The sequence below is a fragment of the Lagopus leucura genome, unplaced genomic scaffold (genome assembly GCF_019238085.1).
Source record: "Lagopus leucura isolate 7727_CA_CO unplaced genomic scaffold, USGS_WTPT01 Super-Scaffold_1, whole genome shotgun sequence".
Taxonomy (NCBI): domain Eukaryota; kingdom Metazoa; phylum Chordata; class Aves; order Galliformes; family Phasianidae; genus Lagopus; species Lagopus leucura.
The window spans coordinates 26295193-26320672 of record NW_024962250.1 but is presented as its reverse complement, the minus strand read 5'-3'; the positions used below and the strand labels follow the sequence as shown (position 1 = coordinate 26320672).

Genomic DNA, 25480 nt, shown 5'->3' with positions numbered 1-25480 from the left:
GGCCGCCGCGGCAAAAGCGGCAGGCCCCGCCTCGGCCTGTCCGGGCCTGCGCGCCGTGCTCGGAGAGGAGGCTGGGTGTCCCTGCTGGAGGGTGGTCGAGGCTTTCTCCCTGGATCCTGAATTGTGTGCTTTGCTTTTCTGCTGTTGTTTCCAAAACGTAAAATCAGCGAGAGCCATTTGGAATGAGAATATATGACTGAAAAAGAATGCAGTCTTTTAATCCTCGTTTGCGTAAAAAGTCCCCTAGAGCTGTGGGAATTCAGTTGGGAAGAGCCGGGCTGCTCTGATCCGGTATTGCAGGCTCCATTAGTCCCTGAGTTCATTAAGTATGCAGAGATAAAATTACACGTGTTTAGCGAAGAAAAAGGCAGGATTATGACTCTTGCTATGTATTGCAGGATGTCGGTTGAACCATCAGCCCAAGGAAGAAAAGTTCCCTAGGAATGCTTGGAAAAATAAATAGATAAATAAAAGGGTTTTGAAGCAAAATTCTCTAATGGATGAACACTAATGTGATAGCTAAAATCATGTCATTGGTAATTTAACAAATCATTCTGATTTTAATCCTGTTGTTTCACCTCAGTTCGTTCAAATGGAAGTCCCCTGAAATGGGTACCCAGGCTAAACTAGCAAGCTGAATATGAAGTGGAAGGTTGTAGAAATAAGCCAGTCCTCAAACTGTTTGTTCTAATATGGGAGTAAATGACTCGAACTATCAACTACGGATGGGTTTTGCTTGTCCCACAGGAAGTACTCAGGGAAGCAGTGCTCTGAGTAAAGTGTATTCTGAGAGCATGCCATTCCCAGGAAAGACTGGTGGAAGTGTAGCACAACAGTACCTGCCCCTTCTCTATTTTTAATTTGTTGTAGGAGACAGTATGTTCTGCATTCCCACAAAATGTGTAGGAGGCTTGCACAAGGACACTCAGTCTATACCTCAGGTTGGTCAGAAGGGTGAGTAGTATTTCTTGTTGTCAGAGCATCTGCTGTGATACTGCTATATAGCTGTAGAGCTGTAGCTGAGTAACGCTTGGCACCTAAGATAGTGTCTGATTTTGCTATACATTCCTTAACATGGCAAACACTTTACTTTGCATTTTTTGGTTAGGCATAGCATGATGTTCAGAGAAATTGTGAACACTGGCCAGAATCTACAGATTTATTTAAAAGTTCTTCCAACTATTTCTGGAAACACTAATGTGATGGTCTGTTATTAATTGCTTCAAATGCTTGCTGTTATTACCATGTTATCACCAGAATTTAGCTTGTTTGAACTGCTACTTTTTTTAATAGAATGTAATATAAAGGGCACTTCTAGTTTGTAAGGACATATTTTGAAGTCAGTACAGTAGTTCCAGTGCTGTTAGATTAAAATGTCAAGCAGGAGATAGTTGGTTAACCAGAGACAAATAATGCAGGAATGTTTCCTGTTTTTAGAGGGCAGTTCAATTTTGTGAACAATCCATCACATCAGTTAAACACCCCACTTACCTGTGCAAAGACCAGAAGCTCATAAATGCTATTGATTCCAACACAATCTTCTTAAAAACCTCATAGTTAAAGCATTGCATGTAAATTTTATTTTGTGAGCACTTATTTTAAGCCTTAATATCTTAATGACAACTTTCAGACTATAAAGTAAATTAACTGTGTGAGGATACTTAGAATGTTTGATTTTAGCAATTTCCATTTTGAGATAGTGAAACAAACAGAAACACAATGAAGCAGTAATTATGGGCGAACTCAGCAGATCCCAGGTGTTCTGTTAACCTGAAAGCTGTGCTTTGTGCTGAGCAAAGTAGTGGATTAATGACATCAATTACTCCATGCTGTGGCACACCTGAAGGTGTTTGGCTTGATAAGGAAATGGGTTTCTGTGTCCTGGAATCTTCAAGATGATGTGGCTTTCCAACTGAAAGCAGCGGAAACCCCGAAAAGAACAGGAAGCTGAATGTTTTATGTGGGGAATGAACTCGGAGTTCGTCTCATTAAAGCTAATAACTTGTCAGAAGGAAAAAAAAAAAAGGAAAAAAAAAAAAAAAAAAGAATCTGTATACTTAGAAAATCAATGGAAACAAATTGTTAGTCATGTGAGTTGCCGGGTTGTGGGAAGTTGCTTCTTAAAGGAAGAAACACAGTAAGCATTTCATATAGCTCTCTTGAAGGGACAACGGAGGTGGGAAGTGAATGGTTTTTGTATAAAATAATTGCTTTATCATAAATAGTGATACACATTACTGGATTTCTGCCATAGTTTTTTAGTTCTGAGATTCTGTCTTTAGCAAGAGAAGTCACAGTCTTCCAAAGTTTGTCTACGCATCAAAAATTTTGAAGAAGTATTTGGTAGAAGATTTCTTTTTTGTAGAAAAGTTTCTGAACTCTGCCTGTTTGAACTAGAGGCTGAGGCTAATGTTATGTGACCGTTCAATCACATTTCTGCTAGCTCCTTCTCTAACAAATGGCTTCTTGGCAAAATAAAGAGGAAGATAGTCCCTGTGCAATTTTTGTTTGTTACATTGTTGGGAAAGGTATTCATTACACTTAGTGATGAAGCCAAAGTGACGCTCTCCTATGGTAGCTAGTAGATCAAGATGAATCTTCAGTTTTTTTGCGACGAGGTTTCACAGTGTTGAGAAAAACAGGCAAATTCTCTTTCCTTCTTTTTAAGCTGTAATGTACAAGGTGTTTTTTGCTCTGTTTGGCTGCAGATATTAGGTTTTCAGTCTCTACACGTTGGTATGCATTTAATTCAATTTTATCAAGTCAGAAAGAACGTCCTAGCAAGCTTAGTTGATCCTCACATGGCAATGTGAACACTCAAACTAAAATCATAACAAGCATAAAAAGCCATTCTGACTGTCCCAACTGCTGCTGCTAAGGCCAAATGTCCAGGCCTACTGCTGGATGCTTGTCCTTTTTTGCATACATCCTTCTATGTGTGAAATGAGCCGCTAGTGACTTTCAAGCAAATCTTAGTTATTGAAGCTATATATGCTAGAAAAAAAATATTCTGGGAGTAGTTTTCAGCTCTGGACCATTTTCTTTGTGATGCCACTTACTCAAATGTATTCCTGGCATCCCATTTGAGAACTGGAAGTGTTATCTCAAGATAGTTGTTCGGCAGCATATGGGAAATCAGCGTTTAGCTTTATTAAAATAAGTAGGGCTTAAATATCCATATTATATTTTAAGAATGGCATACATGTGCATAGCGTGTGGAAAAAAAAAATTCTATCTATGTAGAATCTGCTTTTTCTCATTCCTACAGCTCAGAGTAAAACATTTTTTGAGTAGCTTGCTCTAGCTATCTGCTCCTTGTAACACCTCTCCCCCAGATTGAGAAAAAATTCAATCTGTGGAGAGTAGGACAAAATAAATTTGGGTAATTATCTCTCAGATGTATTTGATGTGTGGGAGGAAAACAAATTTCCTCTTCTGCACTGATAGAAAAAGAATCATAGTAACATAGCAACGTCCTCACAGAGATTTTATGGATGCAAGATGGATTTCTCTGTTTGAATGTCTTGTCTGCATTCTTTTTTGGAAGTTTTGTCATCTACTATTTGGTCTCTTCTATTAGTTTAAGGAATGTGTAATTTGGCCTTGATACTCTACTGTCCTCACGCTGTAATGAATCACTCCATGGTTGATGTTTCTTGGGACAATGACATAGTTGGGATAAAACTATAGCAGTCACCAGGATTTCTTCAAAAATAATTGCATGCTTGCCTTGTGTAACTGTGTACCTTTGCTGTATTAGAAGTGAGCTGGACTCAGCCTCTGCATTTTGAGAGACAATTCTCGTCTTCTGTGAAAGATAGGAAATTCCATAGTGCTACTTTATTTACAGCTTACTGAGATGATATCATTGATCTTGTGGGTAACTTTTTGTCATATTCTATTTGCAAGGTTTATTTGAAACTTGACTTCGCTTATTTGAACCATGATAAAGAGCAGAAAATTAATGTATCAGAAGTAAGGGACAGATTAATTCGTCATCTGTTTGTGGGTTATTTTTCATGTGAAATCTATGTCTCCCTTAGGCTACAGTAAAAACTCTAATTATTTCTAAATGAAAATATCAGAGATCTCTACTAAATATCAGGAATCCCATCAATATTCATCTTTATTCATAGAACACATGGGCTTGTATCATTTCTTTTTAGAAATCATAGTTTTGCTGACTTATGTATTTTGTGTACTGGATTTGTTATGTTTCAATTAATTGTTCAATTTTGTGTCAAGTTTAAATGTTGCTTAGGGATTCCAATGTGCTTCTTATTTTCACCTTTCATTTTAGCAGATGTTTTCTTCTGCTGACAAGGGTGCCCTGAACTGATACTGACAACAAGCTCTGAAAGGATATATTAATTTATTAATAATAACAACATTAATAATTAATATTTTTCTTTTTTGTGTACTGGGTGCTTTGTATTTTTCAAATATTCTTATGACCCTTCTGCAAAAGTCTGGTAAACTATGAATACAAGGTACATGAAACAGCCTCTTAGAAGGTATGTGTGGAAGTGTAGGACAGGGCCAACTGATATCTAAGGCCTATTTCATTTTAAAAACCTAGGAGCTATAAGCTGACTTTGCCTTTTGAAGCCTTCCAAGGGGGTCTTCTCTGCACGAAACTATCATACTTGCTTCTTAAGTAGGAATGCTAATTCTCAGGCCTCATATCTCCATCATGAACTCACAGTCTTACGATAAAAGTCAAAATAGAATCTGTATTCCTTATTCCCAAAATTCTGTTGATATCCTAAAATTTCTTATGCAAATCTGGTGTCCCTCAGACAGTAGCTGTCATACAAATGCAGTCTGTTTCTTCTGTCTTTTGACTTGCCTCTTTCCAGATGCAAGAATACTGAAGAGAATAATCAGCAGCTCAGTATAATTCACAAGGGATTGAAAGGGAGCACTGCTGTTATTACATATTCACCTAGAGAGGGTCTCAACCAGAGATAACCAAACTTGCCTTCAAACAAGAGTTGGCATCATGAAAGATGACATGCACAGAGGTTTCATTCTAGAGATTGAGATGTATTGAATATTGGAAAAACAGATAGCAACAGACCATGGAGCAAATTATTGTTTGTACGCTTTGAGTGGACCCAAAGAGGATTACAGATCAGGCCTGCTTTCTGGGAAGGCACATAGCAGTGGCAGAAGAACACACTCTCTTCATGTGCTATTTTCAGGAAGGATCTTGCCAAATTTGAGTTGATGTAGTTTTTGCTCATAGAACCCATGTCTTGCTGATCCTAGGAAATTAGGAGGGGTACATATTGAAATCATGTGAAGAGCAGAGTTTTGTGTTGAGGCTCAAATTCAGTATCAGGGTATTCAGTATCTGAAATAACAGCGACAGGTTTCATTCTGTGATGAGCCAAGACAACATTCATTGATACCGACCGTTGGTATCATAAATAAGAATACTGCTGTTTCCTGCTGATCATACAGGATATCATAGCCACGGTCACCATGGTCTAGCTGAATAGGGATCATCCAGCGGTTGATAACAGAATTTAGGTGGCAATACTGTTCAGGTCCTGAGCTATTAACCTTCCAATGAGCTTAGATCTGCCCTTTTCTACTTATGAGTTGACTGATTAGTATTTGCGATCAGATCCGCAACTTCTTCAGTGCACAGGAGGAACAGGGTGCTCTTCAAGCCAGATACTTACCTTCCTTTTTGTCTTCTGTATTTCATATGAGGCACTATTTCTTGTTTGATGCAGATGCTCTGTATGCTGTGCTGTTTGTTTTTTTGTTTGATTGCTGTTCATCTCCCTGACAGCAGGAATCAATGCAGGTATTAAGAAAAAAAAAAAAGCAACATATGAAAAAGGCTGCTAGATCATTTATATATACATGTAGATTGCAAAAATTTGCAAAGGCTGCCCTGACTGGAAGTTCAGTGTAAAAATAACTGGACTCCAGTCTTTCTTTTCAGGTTTAGAGCATCTTCTGAGCACAAAGAGCTCAATCCTAATTGCGGCAGATAATGAAGATTGAAGTAGGAACCCTTGAAGTAATGCTAAGTTCTCAGTTATGTCAGAGAAACTTCATATAAATGGGCTTGCTCATATATATATATATATATATATATATATATATATATATATATACGTATAACCTACATATATGAAAGTGTAAGAGAGAATACTCAGTCTGCTGTATTAATCGCAGAACCGTTTCAGCAGCATTATTTGTTGCATACTTGTTAATTCCTAAAAAAATTATGTTGGCACCCTGTAAATAAACTTTCTTCCTTCCAACAGTATTAGATTCTTATGTTATTTATTTATGCTTTCTAGAAGGAAAATGTGGGCTATTTTATATAGAAGCTTGTTGCCATAAAAAGTTACATCATGTAACGGTCTCTCATATTTTCTTTTACAATTGAAATCACTTAAAATAATGAAATATTTGGTGTCCTTAAAGTAGGCTTATTTTACTTCAGTTAGTAAGCTGACTTAAGTGTGGTACAGCTGCAGGCAACCAACCTACAGCACTGAGTATCTAAATTACAGTTTGACTGAAGTTGTAACAGATCTTTGGGAGCTAATTCAACCTCCTGCTCTGAACAGGGTTAACTTCAAAGTTGGATGACATCTCTCAGGGTCTTGTCCAGATCAGATAAGACAATCTCTGAGGATGGAGTATCCACAGCCTATTTGGGCCACCTACTGCAATCTTTAGCCAGTCTGTTCCAGTGCTGAGTCAAATATTATAGTATGGAGTCAAATAATTAAATTAACTGCATAAAAAGGCATCATCTTGACTTGACAATTTTTAATCATTTGCATCAGCCACCTGAAATATTCTTCTTACCCCACAAAATATTAACTGCATGCCTTGGACTTGGTCATCATATAATCCATCCTAGTTGTAAAGAAATAAATTGAAAATGGGTAGAAAAATATCACTGCATGCAAGCAAGATGTTGCTTCCCATCATTTTAGATCATACTGCAAGATGAAGTCAGGGATGACTGTCACATAAGAAGAATTTAAAATAAATTGCATGATGTACTTTAGCCAGTAGTTGAAATCAGTCTTGAGAGTTCAGAATCAGATTTCCATCAGAAGTCTGTGGATAGAAAATGCACTGGGATTTAGTCACCCTCTCTTTATACGCTTCATTTAAGCCTGTTTAGATTGTCAAATGTTGTATCAAGTGTTGATGCTTGATACTTCTTCAAATCACCCAGGTGAATTACTTCAGTACTCTTATAATTGTGCATAACATGCAAGCTGAAAAAAGCTGCTTTAATCTAAATGTGTGTGTGGTGAGTAGATACATGCTGTATAAACAGTGTATCAATGCTGAAAAGAACCTGAGCGCTCTACTGAGCAGCTCAGTTAAAATGCATTCTGGTGTCAGATTATTGGCAGTCTGAAATGTAGTGCTTTCTTCATCATTTATAGAGGAAAAAAAAAAAGGAACTTTTGATGAACTGTTCCCATGTGCTAATATATGAATTTTTGAGCAAATTTTTAAAGTTTATGATAGACATTTTAAGAAGGAATACAAATATTGGTGCCTAACTGCTGAGGCTAACATTAAACATCATATTACTAAAAAACCAAATTCTTTAACTAAATGTAAAAGTTCTTTTGCATTTATTTAAAAACAAACAAACAAAAAAACCCACCATGAGTTGTGATGGATGAGACTTGTGCCATTTACATCACTGTAGAAACCTTTTTCTCCTAGTCTTAATAGGAGAGGAATTAATACTTGGTTTATGAGAGAGGCCATAGAACAAGATCTTGTCAAGGCTAAGGAAGCCAGTATGTAGTTTTCAACAATCATGCTTCCTCTGCAGTTTTGGGTGGTATTGTTTACTGATTGTTACTGTATTTGTATCACTTCCTTTCATAAAACTCTTTATTTCTGTTATAGAATGTCCAGAATAAGTTGTTGCCTTCTATGCTAATGATGGATTAATTTAATTTCAATGATTGTATCTTGTCTATCCCTTTACCTGCTCTCTGTTAGGAAGATATTGAGTATATTTCTAAATCAAAGTTCTGTGAATAAATCCATAATGAAGCTCTGAAGCTCTGATTGATATCTGTATTGTGATAATTACACGCTCATTGTCTTCTCAATGGGATGCTTATTTCTTCCAGTGCCCAGAATGAATGTTTACTAAATGAACAAAATTTCTATGATTATCAAAGTGCAATTTATCATTGCATAAGCAAGAAAAAATAATGTAAATAATACTTACTTTCATACATGTGTAATTGTTCTCTTTACATTCCAACCCTTGTATCTGTTGTGTCAATCAGTACCAAAAGAAAGCATGTAGATTTACAGTTACCAAGTTTATAGAACCTGCTTATAAAACAGTAACAATGTTAGATACTGCTTCAACATAAGACATTTTAAAGGTTTTAAGGAGCTGATCAGAGCATGTCAGCTAAAACATATTGAATTTTTTCAAGATACAACATAATGCATTCATGACTTGCTGCTCTTTATTTTCCAGCACCTTGACCTAACATCTCCATCTGTGACTTTTTCTTTTATTTACTCCCAGCCTGTATTTCCTAGAATTTTCTGTGTTGAGGAGAGAGGTGAAGAAATCATTAACTGTTTTTCTGCACCATTTTCATATTCTTAATTGGTTGATTTTCTTCTTGATGATGATGTAGACCTACCGATCATTTTCAAGTGTTCCTGCTTCTAGTTAAAAAAATAATAATAATAATAATTTTACGTCTTTTGTTAAAGGATTAATAGTTTAGTCCTTTAGAATTCCATAACAACTTGCATCTTATGTATTGGCTGATGTGATGTATATTCTTATCAGTTTTTTCATTTTCTGAAGGAGTTAGCTAATGTTTCAAACTTCGCCATGCTGCTTTTTCTTTTTGTTTGCTTGTTTTTTTGCCTTCTTACTTGTATCTAGTAGTAAACAGGCTTTTGTTTAGCTTATGCCTCAGTGCTATTAAATGGTAGCAGGTGGATCTCCTGACAGTCCTTAAGCACTTTCTCTCTTAAACAGGTTACTTAGTTTTGATAAATCTTATTTTCAGACGTTGTGTTCCCACAACAGACTGAGACCATTGTATCCGCAAGGATGTTGAAATTAATGTTGTCACTGTTGCTCATCTGTCTCATATTTTATAATTACTGCTTGAACCAGCTACTCTGTATTACTTAGGGCTTAACAGAGAATAATCCCTCATCTTGTACTCTGGAATTAGCTGTTCCAAGAGCATTTGTTTAAGAAATTACTTCTTTAAGCCTTGTTCCATTTAGTGGAACAAGATGCATTTAGTAAATGTATTTACAGTATACTAGGAAGTGCATGTTATAATTATGTGTTTTGAGACATTAAAATGTCACTTATTTGATTTTATTTAGAGAAGTAATGCACTTGTGTCACTGTATGCTAACAAAACTTAATTTGCAGTGATTCATCTGACATCATAGAAAAGATATAAAACCTGTCATAGGCAGCTGAGGCAAAGCACTTTGTTTCCCTTATTAAAAAAAAAAAACAAAAAACAACAAAACAACAACTCTTTGGGAAGCGCATCAAATATCTCAGTTACCTGAAAGCTTGCTCATATCCCAGCCTATCACCTCTAAACTCGTGTGTTCCCTCAGTACGACCAGGCCGCTTAGGAACCCAGACGTCGAGCTCAGCACCACGGACAGCTCCGTGCCGTCCCGGAGCGTGACCGTGGGTAGCCGAGAGTGCATAGCTGCAAAGAGAAGGAATGGAGAGAGGTGCGTGACAGAGGCCTGCGGGACACGTGTGATGTAAAGAGCACAGTGCTGATAGAGGATGCTCGTTCCTGAGACTGCTGTGCTGGTGAAAGGTGGCTCGCTGGTAGATGCCAGAGGAGCTGTGTGTGTCAGAGGTGAGTGGGAGTAGTAGGCAAGGTATGGGAGAAGAAGAAGTTGTGATGTTCCTGGCAAAAACAGGTGCCAAATGCATAAAATTTCCCTTGCACCCCTTATGTGTAGGTGTAAGTTAGCTAACTATGCCTACAAATAGTTTTTCTCTTGGAATTTTCTCTCAGGCATTTCCTTATCTGAGAGACAGTAGTCAATTCTGGAATAATCAAATGGAAATATTGGCTGTTTATATGGTGTTGACATGCAGTTGCTCCCTTGCATTGCATAAGCATATTTTTTCCAACTTCACTTTTGTGTTCTAGTAGTCAGAGGAAATAGGACCCAAAACTTACAGTTAGTAGCCAATGTCATTGCATATTAAAGTTTCTTCTTCATCACTATTTTCTCTTGTCAGTTTTAGTCAGTAACAGTGTTTTTTGAATGTGTGGCTGAAAACAGTCTTTTCACTTTCACTACATAATGAAATAATCTCGTTCCAATTTGAATTATGAATAAGACATACAGATTAGAATTTTAGTTCCATTAAATTAATACCACACAAATTAGTATTGAACTCAAGAGATCCAGAATTTCACTTCAAGTAATAAACTGACAAAAGTGTATGTTTATATACAGTAGCAGCAAGCACAGAGACAATTATGCATTTTTACCCATTCATGTTTAAATATCCAATAAATCTGCAGTAAAGAAAAAATTAATATATTCTCTATTCACAGCATGAAAATAGTTCCACTTTCAAGTGTGGAAGTCAAATATGTAACAAATGCTTTTGTCTGCTGATCATCAAACCAATTAACATCCAAAGCTTGTAACAGGTTATTTCAGTCACTGTGTATGTTCAGTATTTTTCAAATTTACTTTATCATCTGCTTCAGCTTATAAAGGAATTAGTCTTACAGTTGTAATTTCTTATATTTTGCTAAAAAATCCTACCAGAAATTTCACTAAATGTGTATCAATATTCAAAATATTCTGTGGAATTATAGGGGGAACAATGCAATTCCAAGGTGCTCTGTCTGTCTAGGATGAAAATATAAGGGAGCAGGAATGCTTTTGACTTTCATGGATGTAACATTTGTTTTATCTGATGGTGAATATATAGGACGTTTTGTCATGATTTCTTTCTCTCTTTCAAAAAAAAAAATTTTTTTTTTTCATCAAAAGGGGAGTTTCCTTGTCTGTATACTTGAGTCAGGCTGCATGAATCTCTCTGCAGACTTCTGTTACTTGCTTTGTGTTGACTTCAGTGAACATGTGGGACTAAAAGCTGCATCTGATCCTGGTGTCATAATCCTTATTGTCAGTGCTTGAGATAAATACTGTCTCTTGGTGTTCTAGACTGTGAGAACATGTTGACATAAAGCTAAGTGTTTGGAATGCTTAAATGCATATTCTTACATGCCTTTTAAAAACAACTAAAGGAATATTAAATTCTCAGGAAAGGTTTAAAAGGAAAAAAAAAACTTCCATTGATTAAAATAGAAATAGAGGAGCACAGAAGAATGTCTCCAATGTGAAGAAAGAGCACGTTCTCTGAACCAAAATTTTGGATATGGTGAGAGGCTCCCCTATATGGATGTCTTCTCCAACACAGAGCAGTCACTCCCATCTGTAATGTAGGGAAATGATAACTTTCTGTGTGAAAGATTGGATATAAGGAATATATATATATATATATATATATATATATATTTATGGTAAGAGTGATGAGGCTCAGATTGCCCAGAGATGTGGTGGATTCCACATCCCTGGAGATGTTCAAGGTCAGGCTGGACAAGGCTCTGAGCAACCTGATGTAGTGGTGTCCCTGTGCATTGCAGGGGAATTGAACTAGATGGCCTCTAAGTGTCACTTCCAACTCAAACGAATCTATGATTCTAAAAAAATAGCAACTTTCTGGTGGCTTTGGGATCTGCGGGTGAGAGTGCTCTTATTGCATAGATGGGAAATTAAAGCACAGATGAGGGAATAACTGTTGTGAGGTACGTGATGCAGACAGTGGGGTTAATTACCAGTCATTAAAAATTACAGTTGACCTTTTCTTCTTGGATGAGACTCAGGCACCGTGCGGTGCAAGCAGTGACAATGTGAGGCGACTGGTGAGAGCTGGGGGTCGGTGGGTTTGCAGGGAAAGCAAGGTGCTAGGACGTTCGGGACAGCAGTGAAAAGCCAAAATCCAGTTGGGGAGTGGGGGAAGACAGAGCCCAGCCAACAGAGACGAAATGCTGGACGTAACAGCTCAGCAAAAACGTGAGCCAAGAAGGTGCGATAGCGAGTCGTCTCCTTCCCTTCGCCCTGGTAGCCGCTCAGCGCGCCACCTCCGCCGCTTCCCCGCAGCTCTGCGCGCCTATTCCCGCCTCCTGCCGCGCAGGCCGCCCGGCCGCCTGACGGCGCTGCCTACGGCGCAGGCGCAGGCCTGGACGCGGGGAAGGGGGGGGGCCGGAGCGGCGACGCGCCGCGCCCTCGCTCCGCGTCCCGGGCGGTGTCTCAGTGCAGCCATGTCTGGCGGCGCGAGGCGGCGAGGCGGGCTCGGTCGGCGGCGCCCTCTGTGAGGCGGCGGCGGCGGAGAGCGGCGGCGGCGGGCATTCATGTCGGCGGGCAGGGATTAGCGCGGCGGACGGCGAGCCGAGAGGAGGGGGCGGCCGACCGAGCCGTCTCCCCCTTCCCACGGGGTCTCCGGCGGGAGAGAGCCGTACCTGGGTGGCGGGGGCGGGAGGACATGGCTGACCGGAGCGCGCCGAGCTGCCACCTGCGGCTGGAGTGGGTCTACGGTTACCGGGGTCACCAGTGCCGCAACAACCTCTACTACACGGCCGCCAAGGAGATCGTCTACTTCGTGGCTGGGGTTGGCGTGGTCTACAGCCCCCGGGAGCACCGGCAGAAATTCTACCTGGGGCACCAGGACGACATCATCAGGTACCGCCGCCGCGGGCGCCGGCCCCATCTTCCGGCTGCCCCGTGGCTCCGCGCGTCCTCCCTCGCCCGTCTCCTCCCGCGTCCGTCGGGGCGCGGATGGAGGCGGCTGAAGGACGGGCGGCGCGGTGAGACGCTGCCCCGGCGCTCGGCGGGCACGGCCCGGCGGCGGCTCGCGGACCTGGGTCGTGCCTCGCTGCGTCCCGGAGCCGGACCAAAAGTTGTGCGGGCCCCCGGGCGTCGGGAGGGCCCCGCTGGGTGCCGGCGGGAGGAGAAGCGGAAGCCTCGTGCGCTCCCCGCCGCGCGCTGTGGGGGAGGTTAATCTGCGGCAGCGGACCGCTGGCTCGCTGCTGGCAGGCGGTGGATGCCTGCGGGATTAGCGGCCTGCCTGCAACTCGTGCAACTTTTGGGGTAATCTCGAGAGAGAGAGCAGCCTTCCCTGCAGAATCGAGGCTTGTACAGATCGGGAATTCTCTTGCAGTCAGAGTTACAGTGTGCTGAAGTTCATAAAAATATGTAACTGAAAGCTAATGTTGGAGAGGAAATCTGCTGCTGCTGTTTCTTAAGTGTGCTTTCGCCCAGGGGTGCTTTTGTGTGCTTGGTGGTGCTGTGAGATCGGTGAGAGAGCGTGAGGAGTGTGAAGGGCAGATGTGAGTCTGAGGCATCAGCCCTCTCCAGTAGGTGTCATTGCGGATGGATTTTAAATTCCCATATCATGGCTTTTCCTTTTTGGGTAAGAGCTGCAACCAGTTTTGTCATTCAGAGCACATTTGGGTGTTTTTTGATAGTTAGTGCTCCGATTCATGTCTTCTGTATGTGTTACTCATGAGTAACAGGTAAGGAGTGCAGAGAGCAGAGCACACGTGTCTTTCATCCATTGCTTTATCTGCATTGGAAAACTTGTCTGTAACGGCCACTTTTTTTCTGTAGTTAAATCTGCATGAAGAGTTTTCAAGACTTTTAAACATGGCTCTGAGCGCCGCTTTCAAGGCTGTCCTGCCTGTAGTGTATTTGTCCATGGTGCTGGAAATCTAATGAAAAAATTAGACGGTGTACCGTCGTAAATTGCTCTGCTTGAAATGTTGAGTATTGAATCGGAAGTTTGAATCACTGTTATGTCTTTTAATGCTTTAGCATTCTCACCTGCAACCAGTAGGAGGTATTTCTTTAATGGTGCCTTATCCGCTTCTTATGTTGTGCTGGAGGAAATACAGATCTACAACTTACTGTCCAGCTAAGGAAGCAGTGGCTGATTACTGGCTACAGTATGAAATAGTGAACATTTTAATGCTGTGTATCCATGACTGCTTCTGTGTAACTGTTTCAGCAGAGCATCCCGTAAGAATAACAACAATGACTTTATGAGGTTTCTTTTTATGGGATGGAAGCGTGATCTGGCATGCTGGAGTTACTCCTGCTTTGACTTGTACTAATGTTGAGAGAAAATAATATTAAATATTTTGAAGCATTTCAACTTTACACAGTTAGAATTTTGCATGTTTCTTAAGTATAAGTGTTAGTATGCTTAAGAAAACATTCTCTGTTTAGAGCCATGTGGCTGTTTCTAATGGTAAGATTAGACTTGCATTGATTAGTATTTCACTTCTGTCTTTTTTGAAAAGCAGCATGGTGCCAAATGTAATCATCAAATGTTTTTCTTGACTAAACTTGGATACCAAAACAGATTCTCAATTTAAAAAAAAGAAAATCATAGAAAATTAAAGCATTAATTTAAAAAAGTGTGAGAAAACGAGGGGCAAAAGTGGGATTATATAATGCAGTAATTAGTATTCTTTAAACTGGCTTATTTTGTATAAAAAAAAATTAATGTATTGTGTTTAAACTTGTTCAGCAAGTACCTCCTGAATGCTGAGACGTTTGTGATAGTTCAGGAAAAGCAGCTACAGGACTGATTGTCTTTTTGCATGGAATCTCATTTGTGAAAGCAGGTGTGATACCTGAAAAACTTATGTATTTAAAGAATCAAAATACAGAGCACAGCTCTGTAGTTAGAAGCAGTACAAGACTAAGCAGTATAGGTTGCATGCTACATGGTGATATTATTAGTACTTCTCATTATGAAAACTTCTGCATCGTTAGCATGCTTTGAATGACATTTTAATTTTAAGTAGCAGTCAGGAAGAGAGGAATTGGAATTCTTAAGTCAGAGACCAGCTCTTTATCTTTAATAATAGACAGTAGTATTGGATGAATGGACAGATAAAGAATATTTTCCTGTTGAGAATTTTCTTTCTAGCACTAGCAGTTACTTTGGCTTTTGTCTGCTGAGGAGTTTTACATCTTTTTATTAGACAAAAAACTATAAATTCACTGTAAGATTTTTTTTTTTAAACACAATTAAATGTTAAATTTATTTCCAGTCTTACCTCAATTTTAATCACAATTCCACCCCAAGCCTCAGTGTAACTGTGAGTACTGAAAAGAGGAGAGTTCAGTATTTTGTATCTTAGTTGTATTGAATGATCCTTTGTTTAGAAGAGAGTAGTTAGGGTCACTTAGGGTTTCTTCTATTGGTCTTTTGGTTTTGTTCCAGTAGGCTTTTTTTTTTTTAATTATTGAACAATTTCAGTTATTCAGCTTTAATCTATTTCTAAAGGGACCTATCTTGCTTTCTGGTAATTTTTTTATTATGGTTTTATTTTTTAATCTCTTCTGTGAATTACTTTCGAGAAATCAACCCACTGTTTTGGAGGATGGAGAATATCGTGTTTTTACTTGTAATTCTATCGCTTTTTTTGTGCATCAGTGCATTTTTTTTTCAGTTGAGATCCTCTCTGTATATGGGTGCTTGTGTAAAATGCCACTTAGCTGTGGAAGTACTTTTGGGAATGCTGTCAAATTAGGTTGTTTTTTGTTTGTTTGTTTTTTGCTTTTGAAGGCATTTTATGTGAGGGGAATAGATGTAGATGAAATCTCAGCTAACTTAACACAGTAGTGTTGTCTGATGCCAGCTGCATAACTTGGTGAATGTCCATTGTGTTTGCAGAAGATGAGATCCAACCTGGGCTGTTTGTATGTAGGAGATGCTCATTTGGTAAAAACATGTGAATTATCACTGCAAGGGTACTGATTCAAAGTGTAGGATTTAATAAATTGCAAAAGTAGATTCTGAGTTATATTTTTGAGTGCTTCACAGTTGAGGAGAGAGAAACAATGTCTTGATAACTTCACATTAGGTCTTTTATTTGTTCTTTTTTCATAATTTTAGTTGCTTAGAGATGCATGAGATTGTCTTATCTGAAAGACTGTAGAGAGATCATATTCAGTCCTGATCTATATAAAGATTTCAGAAAATGCGTCTGTGGGGCATAATGTAAACTGAAGCTCATGTTGAGGCTCCTTGTTTTTCTGAGACTGCTAAAGTGTTTTTCTGTACTTCCTCTGAGGGAAGTTATGAATACTCAAAATTCTGGACTCGCCCACCTTTTTACATGTCTGTCTATTGGCCTTTGCTATTTATCAGTGCAACTTGCATGCTCCAAGTGAACTTATAGATTGGTTTTTCCTTTATTCCTTTATTTATTTTTAAATTTTTATTTACTGCCCCGTGACTTTTTTGTGAGCTTTGGAATATTGGAATTTTACTAGGAGCCAACTTTTTATCTGAAATCGAGGGTTCTAGTTAAAAGGAAAACCAAATCCTGAGATCATACCAGTGCTTATTTCTGTTGCTGTGAACTATGTATGAATTGTTTTGGACTCTGTTTCCCAGAGAACAAGAAGTAAACAAAACTTCATCCGCTCTGAAATGTGGTCTTTCTGGGCACTTTATCTGGGCACTCTGTCATCTTCTTATATGTCAGAATTTGGCTCACTCTACAAGAGATTATCCTGCTTGCAATTCTGTGATGTTCCTCTTGTATACCAGGCAGAATAATGTGCTTTTTTTTCTTTCTAGCATCAGCATTTCTGCAGTTGCGGAAATCAAAAGCGCTGCAATCATGTCTGCTCCCTGGTGTTAGTACTGCCCACCAACCCAGTTTGAAGGAGATTTTTTTCTACCAACTGTTGCACTATCAAAGTTTGTCCAAACGTCAGTATCTAAGAAGTTGATAGACTCTTGTCAGCAGCTTTTTTGAATCTGCTACCACTAAATGCTCTCCCAGAGGCAAGTCCAGGCTTCCTTCATACATCTCAGTGGTAGATTGTAGACAGAAATTCAGCGGTGCAATGATTAGTCATGTTTACTTCTGAATAATGCCTCTGGTCTTTTTCTCATCCTCTTTTTGTTAATGCTCTTGATAAATACCTATTGGATTTTTCTGAAAATGCTGAATATTCCCACCACTTCTTTTTACCCTGTCATTCTGCCTCTGTTTGCTCCATTCTCATTTGATGCATATCATGGGAAAACCCTAAGAAAAAAGAAAATTTGCTTTCTATGAAAAAGAGACAAACAGGAGGTTTCATAACAATGTGTCACAAAGTCATATAATGGTTTGGGTTGGAAGGATCTGTAAAGATCATCTAGTTCTAACACCTCTGCCATGGACAGGGATAACTGCTAGTAGAGGGAATAACATAGTAAGAAGTTATTCTATTTCCTTCATTTCCAATCCTCCAGTAGTTTGATCTGCAAGATCCATCCTAGTTCTTAAAAACATCAGTTACAAATTCAAATAATTTAAAGTTAGGGCATTTTTATAGTCAGCTTTATTGTCTTGTTTTTGCTTAGAATGAGTAGTGTATAATGGATCTAGCTCCAGATGACAATTATGCATAAATGTTAAACAGTGAAAATGATGTATGGCTACAAAATTTTATCATATGGAAGTCTGTCATTTGTTTTGGCAGAAGATTATGAATTTTTGCTAGAAATTTCACAATTAGCTTTGTTTTTTCACACACCAGGGAGTCTAATTGAATGAATTGCCACAGTTGCCACATCAGAAGATGTTTGTTAATAACCCATTACATCTGTGACCTTTTCTTTTGCATTACTAATGTGATAGAGGAAAAACATGCTTTAGCTTGTTCTGGTGAAAAATCCTTTGGATACCACTGAACTGTAAACAATCCACATCTAACTTTTTAGAACGGAAGCCTGTTGTTTATATACTTATTTGTGGAAATGCAAACACCCAAGTTATTTCAGCAATCGTAGCCCAGTCATCCCTCTTTGGTTCCTCAAATAACACTGCTGGAAGAAAACAGGAGTAAAATCCATATTGCAGTTATGCCTCAAATCTGAAATGTTTTTCACACAAAAACACCTCAAAATGTTGCTTATGTTACAGGAGACCTATGAAATGTGTACATAATTGAGGATAGTCTCGGTAACCCAGTCTTGTTCTGAAATGCCAAAGAAAGGCCACGGTGGGAATAGCTCTGTGCACCAATGTGTGCTTGGGACTGATTGGCTGTAAAGCAGCTTTGCATAAAAAGGAGCTGGGATTCCTGATGGACACCAAGTTTGAACATAAGTAAGTCAGCAAAGTGCTCTTGCTGCTAAGAAGCCTAACGTTATACTTGGCTGCGTTAGGCAAAGCGTTGCCAGTAGGCAAGGAGAGGTGATCCTTTGATTCTACTCAGCTGCACCTGGAATGCAGTGAAGTGGTAAAATCATGTAATGCATGCAATTCCATCACAGTAACTCAAATTGCTTAAATAGGTTAATTCACAAAGGCAGTGCACTGCTTTGTCAATATGGCATTTTCCCTTTTGAATACAGTCTTTTGAGGGACTGTTTGGTTTTTTTTTTTTCTTCCCAGAAAGTTTATATTCTCACCTTAAATATCAAGCCTTTTTCTTAGCTTATTCTTAAGCTTATATGGTTCCATGCTTTTTCTGTTCATACTAAGGGGAAATTCATCCACACTTACTTTGTCATCTCCAGATATTCTTCAAGGGCATAATAAATTTATTTCCCTCCATAAAAGAGCTCCTGACTTAATGGGACTTAAACTATGTCATAATTATACTAATCAGTTCTTCTGTGAGCTTCTTGCTTGAGTATCTTTTGACTGTCTTATCAGTCAGAATGGTACTTCTTACAGCAGATGTGATTGCCATGACAGTAAGATAGCCACTCTGATGACCGCTTCATTTCGTGCTGAAGACCCAGGTTAAGCTCTGTCCAGCTGCTTGTATTAAGTGCGCTCAGACTATCAGGTGTGTGTAAGTCTGGAGGGAAGTTTTGTGTTCATATCTTAAACAATTGAAGGCGAGGGAGAAGAGAGAATGATCTCTGTTGTTTTTTTTTTTCTTTTTTTTTTTTTTCTTGAGAAAAACAAGTTTTCTGAGTAGTTCTAGATCTGTGTGAGAATGCATGGGCTGTACCAGAGTAGCAGATGTTGTGTGAAGTGGTAATTGTTGAACCTTTGGTACAAGTCGTTTGCTTGTTTGTTTTTGCTAAGAGCTTTGTGCATTTATTTTTTTAAGTATCAGTTGCGTGTATTAATCTGATGTATTGAAAGTATTTTGGAAGTGCAGAATAAAGCATTTACTGTTCATTTTTGAATGGGACTAGAATTTGCCTGCCTATCATTAAAAAAACTTTACTTTTTCTAGTTAAAACTGCATAAATACAAATATAAAAAAAAAAAAAAAATCCAGCCAAAAATGAACATCTAAAGGATACCAGAAGTTGATTAAAGTAGATCTACACAGTAAGGAACTACAGGCTTGCAAGCCTGTCTTCATGCATCGTGCTTTTCATAGCCAGCAGTCACATCACCTTCTGATCTGATTCTGTCAGCACTCACAAGCAGGGTCAGATCAGGTCAATTCTTAAATGAGGAAACATCTTGGTGTAGGAAATTCTTTTCTTGAATTGGTAGTTGGCTATTTATTTCAGAACTGAAGCAACAACAGAAAAGAAATTTAGGCAGGCTCTAGGACTGCATGTCATGGAAGAATAGAAAACTAAAAGCTTAGTTTGATCATTAGCAGTGTTTAAAAATTGGATGCAGAAATTTTGAGCTCTGCCCAATTTTTTTTTTCTTCATTTTTCCAAACTGCAATTGAAGCGATTATATTTCTGCTTACCTACTTTTTGAATATTTAATTTCTTAGTTATCCTCTTAGTATAGATTGGAAAGTAGATTATGTACCTGGCTGATTTCATAAAGGCATTATCAAGTTCTCTTATTATTGTGTTCACATGTGTGTACATGGTGACAGACAGCAGCTTAATGTGTTTGAATAAAATAATTCTTCTGAGGGAATAGTCTGAAGTAAAATGTTTGGGTTTTATTCAAAGCTTAAAGCTTCAGTTAAGACAATGAAATAAACTTCAGCTTTAAAAGTTGAGTTCTTTTTTTTTTTCATCACAGAGTTTAGATTTTATTGTGATTATTATAATAACTTGTGTTGCTTTTTTTTTAAAGTATACATAGCTTGAAACAAAAAAGTGACAATTATATAATATCCCAAAACCATAGAAAATAAAATCTAGTTTTGCAGTTGAGTATGGAGAACTTAGTTTTGCATTATGTAGCATTTCAATGTTTGCTTTTGTTGTTTTTTTAATTCAAAATACAGTTTACTTGATTTTTGATATTATTACGATATCACTCACAGGATTAAGCTTTTTATTTAATACAGCACTTTTATCTGGTATCGAGGAAATTAAGTAGGGTACTGCTCAGAAGAATGGCAAGGCCGTCTAGTCTGTATTGTTAAGGATCAATCACATGCTTAGTTGTAATTTAGAAATCTTTTCGTAAGCTACATATAGATTTATAATGCTGTTACAGTAATATCAGTGATTTTTTCACTCATACAGTAGTTATTTGACTTGAAATAATCTGTTGATTTTGCTACTTTCATGTGGTAAATAAAATACCTCTTAGCACTTGAAGTAAATTGAAGGAACTTTATAATTTTAATTTTCTTCTAATTTATGTGGCAAAGTGAAAAAGTTCCCCAGGCTATCTTAATAGTAGAGATGAATGCTCAAGATAGATCCTATCAAATTCTCTTCAAAATGATTAGTCAAGATTTTCAACACAGTGAGATTCTGTTATGAATGCATCTGCTTTAGACTGAATTTCCTTTGGAACATTAGGGAAATGATGGAATGTTACAGGTGTGTGTAACTTCTGTTACAGGTACGTGAAACTTCCTTATGTTAGATCTCAGATTCCTCTGGTTACTCTAGTGGCTAAAAAAAACTTTCCAGTGTTACTGTTTGTAGTATTGTTGCAGCTACTACAAGTATTTTGAAGGGTAGTGTCTCTTTAGATTGAATTGCTTGATTTACACCAAGAAGCTCAGAATCAGAAGCAAGATCGCCATAACAATTTGTAGCCAAAGACTGAATTTTTAGGCTAGGTTTTATTAAATCCATTGGTCACATATTGCAGAAGATAGAAATCACCAAGAATTCCAATTTGTACTATCTGATAATAAATCCATGGAACTTCTTTAGTGTTGACTACCTTTACTTTCATTTCGAGCTTTTATCTTTCTGCTTCAGTTTACTGTTTGATCACGAAAATAGCAAAAGTGATTTCAGTATTAGTAAGGGATAGGACAAATTGTGGTATTTGTTAGTAGCCCATATCTGCTTTGAGAAAATCAGACTTAAGACATCTTCTGCTTGTAAAGTTGAAGAAAATAGGTCTTTCGAGGACCACATCCTGATACTTCTGTTGTTTTTTTGATAGATGACATTCTGTTTCTCTGCTACATTTAAGGCAAAATCTTTGACCATTTCTGTTAGAAAAGTCTTTTTTTTTCCCTTTGGTATTTTAGCTGCTAAGAATACCTGTGTTATTAAATCTTCACAGAAATTTCAGATCTGTTCTGATGAGTGACTTTCCTTGGCCTAGCTGAAAAAGACTGTCTGTTCATTGGAAGTCCTCAAAGCTGTTGAAAGTCTTCCTGGTAGACTCCTTTTCATGCAAATAGGGTCTGTAAGATGGTGCCTGATGCCCAACCTCCTATCAAAGTGCTGAGTATACAGATAATATTTCAGAAGACTCAGAGGACAATCCTTCCAGCCAGTTTTCCTGAATTTCATGTCTGTGCTTGATCTTCCAACATTTTCATGGGAATTCTTAGTTATAGTAGCTATTGGTCTGCAGGCAGGATGGGTAAAGGTCTGTATCTGTATACCCAGATGGTCTGATTCTTTTACTTTATAAACATACTTCCACACATTTTGGTCAAGAAATGTGCTGCTTTAACTCCTATCCTAACAATGACGTCCAAGTTTATATTGCTTAAATATTCATGCAGTCATCTTTGCCAGATAATTTGAGGAGTTTTAAAATGTTATTTTTTAAAAGTGTTGAATGAACTTTCCTTTTATAGGCAACTTGGATAATTTTTATACACGCTTTATATTATTGTTGTGATGACATTTGGAAATCATAGTGTAAGAAAAAAAAAGAATACTGAACCAGGATTTGAATGGGTGGGAAGAGGTTTATTTGCTCTAAAGCAATACTGATGGAATAGTTAAAACAAATGAAGAATGCATTGGTTAATTCATGAGCAGTATTAATTAGAGAGGATTAGTCAGTTTGCTAGTGTACTAGTACTTAGTGTTACTTAGTGTACTAGTGTACTTAGTGTTGCTAGTGTTTGCTAGGTATGTACAAAGCTGATGTTTACAGCATTGAATTTGCCTAAATACATCTCAGTGAAGATAACTTGGTTGGTGATGGCATTCACTACACAACAAACATAGACTGCACTGTATTTCTTCTGTGAACAATATTTAAACTTTATTTCAAATTGGCAGACTTACTTGAGATTTTCTCTGGCCCCGTAGAAACAGGAGGGACATGTCTAAAGAGATAAGTGCTCAAATTTTGGAGAGAATAATGTCATTTTAAACAAAATAATTGACTTCATAGGTACCACATGCGATACTTCTGCTGGTGGTTTAGCCAGATCTATGACAGGTTATATTCAGGGAAGTATTTCCACTATTACTGTGGAATAGGATAGATTGCAATTTGAACTTTCCTGGTCTTTATACAAGGGTGTATTGAATTAGATATGTGACATGCAAGCATATGTCAATAAAAAGTTCAATTCAGGTGAGTAATTAAACGAAAAAATAACAAACAAAATTGAAGGAAAGGACCAGACCTAACAGTAAGGCTAAAATGTAGTTTTGAGATAGTGCCCATAGTTCTCGTAAAGTCATTGTGCTCTCATGTCCAGCTCATGATTGAATATAGTCCAGATTGAGTATTGTGTTATTTCTTTATTGGAATTGGAGAATGAAGCTTGTGGATATGGTACACAGTCTTACAATGATGCTTTAAAAGACTAGGCAGAAAAGAAATTGTACTACTTAGCTTTGCTTTACTTATATAGTACATTTTTATGACTAAATCTGTTTGGATCTAATGTTATAAAAATAGCACCCCTTCAATTTTCTGAATTCTAGGGTAACATTTTAATAATAAATAAATGGCAATATCACTGTGGTGTAGATGTGGGCAAACATGATGCATATACACACATACCCCTGTATGTCTCCATTTTAACAAGGCAGGATGCAAGCCGAAGGAGTGGATTAATTCTGTTTTGGTTAGCTGACAACTCTACGAACCTGCTCCTGACATTTAGAACTGTGTTAATCCTTGTTCCCTGCTTATAATCCCTCCACAAGAGCAAGCAAGGTGAATGGTGCTTTATCATAGGTAGAGACAAGGCATCTGACAGCATCTCAAGATTGCCTGGGGATTTCCGGTGGTGAACATGACATTTTAAGTTAAATTTTTCTTATACAATACTTAAAGAAATAACATTTAAAAAACTGAAGAACTGGTAAATATTTGATGTGGGTTTTTTTTGTGTTTGTTTTTAGATCAAGGTTGCACTTTTAGATGCATTTTTATTTACATGTTTCTTTTTTACTTAACACTATCCATTGCTGCTTTTCCAACATAGAAATTAATGACATAAAAATGAATAACCTATGAAACATTATTCAGTGCTGAGTTCATTTATAAATAACTATGATTTTATGTTTGCAGGTTACAACATGTGCTTTTGATAATTAGTGTACTTTATTACCTTATTGGGAATACACAACTGCATCATTAGGCTTGAGATAAACATAATTGTAGAGCAGAATGCTTGCATTGTCTTGAAAGTATTTCTCATGAATGCTGCTTATCTGTCTTCTCTTTTGTAGTATTTTTCAGTAATGATGTTAGCGAGTCCAGATATGCAACAGTTTTTATTGTCTATCAAATGCACATTGACCTTGGAATTCTTTCAGTATTGCATTTACCCATGCTTTCCTGTTCCTTTATGCTTCTGATTCCTGTTGTCTTTTTGTTTGTTTTAGATAACTGCTTAACTGTTGTGTATCTGTGCTGTTGTTTAAGTGGCTAACAAGACAGAAAGCAAAATGAGAATTTCAAGTACTTTCTTCAGAGCATTCTGGGCTCTTTCCCAGATGGATTAGTTCGTATAACTAATTCATTTTAAGTGTTCTCCCAACTTTAAGTGATGCCCTGGCTCATTTTGTGTTTATGGACATGAAGTGAGATGTAGAGGTGGCAAATTCCAGAAGAGGTGGCTTTATTTTCTGTAGCACTGTAATGGGAGTAATGCCTGCAGGCATCTGCAGGAACTGGCAGTTAGTTCGAAGAATCTTTTTCCTCAGTTTTTCTATCTTTTTGCTTGGAAACTTTGCATCAGTGTTACTACACTCATTCTCTAACTCTCCGAAGATCATCTTGTCTTTTTGTTCTTTTCCGCTGTGTTTTGGAGCAGATAAAGAGCTAAAGGTTTTTGTCAGATTTCATAAGTTGCTTATAAACAAGCCTTTAGATAAAGGAAATGTATTGTTGGTTCCACCACAAAGTGTATTAATATTTAGTTGAGCCTATAAATGGCAACCCAGCATCAATGTGGGATGAGCATTTCCTATGAAATAGATGCTTTTCTGTACTACTTTTTGCAGCTGGGAATAATCAGTATACAGTTTTAGTCTTTCCATCTGCTTTGTATTCCTGTCCTCAGTACAGACTCTTATTTTGAAGCTGTATGCTTGTACAATTTAAGGAATCTTCTAAAAGCTATTTATGACACTGCTGGTGCTCTGATAACAAATATGTAACAGACCTAGGAATGATGCTTCACAGTTGTTTTTCTTATGGGAAATAGTCCTGTCCAGATTTGATCTCTGTCAACTTTGATGACAAATGTTTGCTGCTTACATCTATTCCTGCTATAATGGCTTCAGCAGTATGACATAAATGATTTGTAGTCCTGTCATACTTTCTGAGGAAATGTGGGTAAGTGGCAGCTATTAAGAGAATATCCACAACTATATGTAAAAGGTCTTGAAATGTATGATGAAAATATTTTTCTCTATTTACTTGTAGAAACAATTTCACACTTGAAATTAACTTTTCTTTAATAGATATCTGAGATGCTGTTATTTTACTGCAGCATTCTTTTCTACTGGTGCCCTAGTTTTATGAAGCTTAGATGTAGTCATGTGAATATACTCTTGGATTTTCATGCAATATTGTTGCTAAGGAAACATCATCTTTAATATTGTATCCTTGTCTGCGGCTTGTCTGTATTAATCAATGCTTGCTAATGCCCAGCATGAAACAAGAGGAAAAAATCTTGATTTGTTTTATAATAAAGTTGTTGGGGATTATTCTCCTTCAAGATCCTTTGCCTCTACAAACCTCATACACACTGAAGGGTCACATCTATGTCTTTGCTGTCA

At 37.8% G+C, this 25480-nt stretch overlaps 1 protein-coding gene across 2 annotated transcripts in view; it reads left to right on the top strand.

Annotated features, from left to right (window-relative positions):
- Nucleotides 1–12607: 12607 nt before the first annotated feature.
- The window catches only part of EML5 (EMAP like 5), a 94038-nt gene continuing 81165 nt past the window's right edge, over nt 12608–25480 (top strand). For both annotated transcript variants that reach the window (XM_042870104.1, XM_042870114.1), the window contains exon 1: nt 12608–12804. In XM_042870104.1, the coding sequence (XP_042726038.1) occupies nt 12608–12804 (197 nt within the window). The remainder of the gene's footprint in view (nt 12805–25480) is intronic.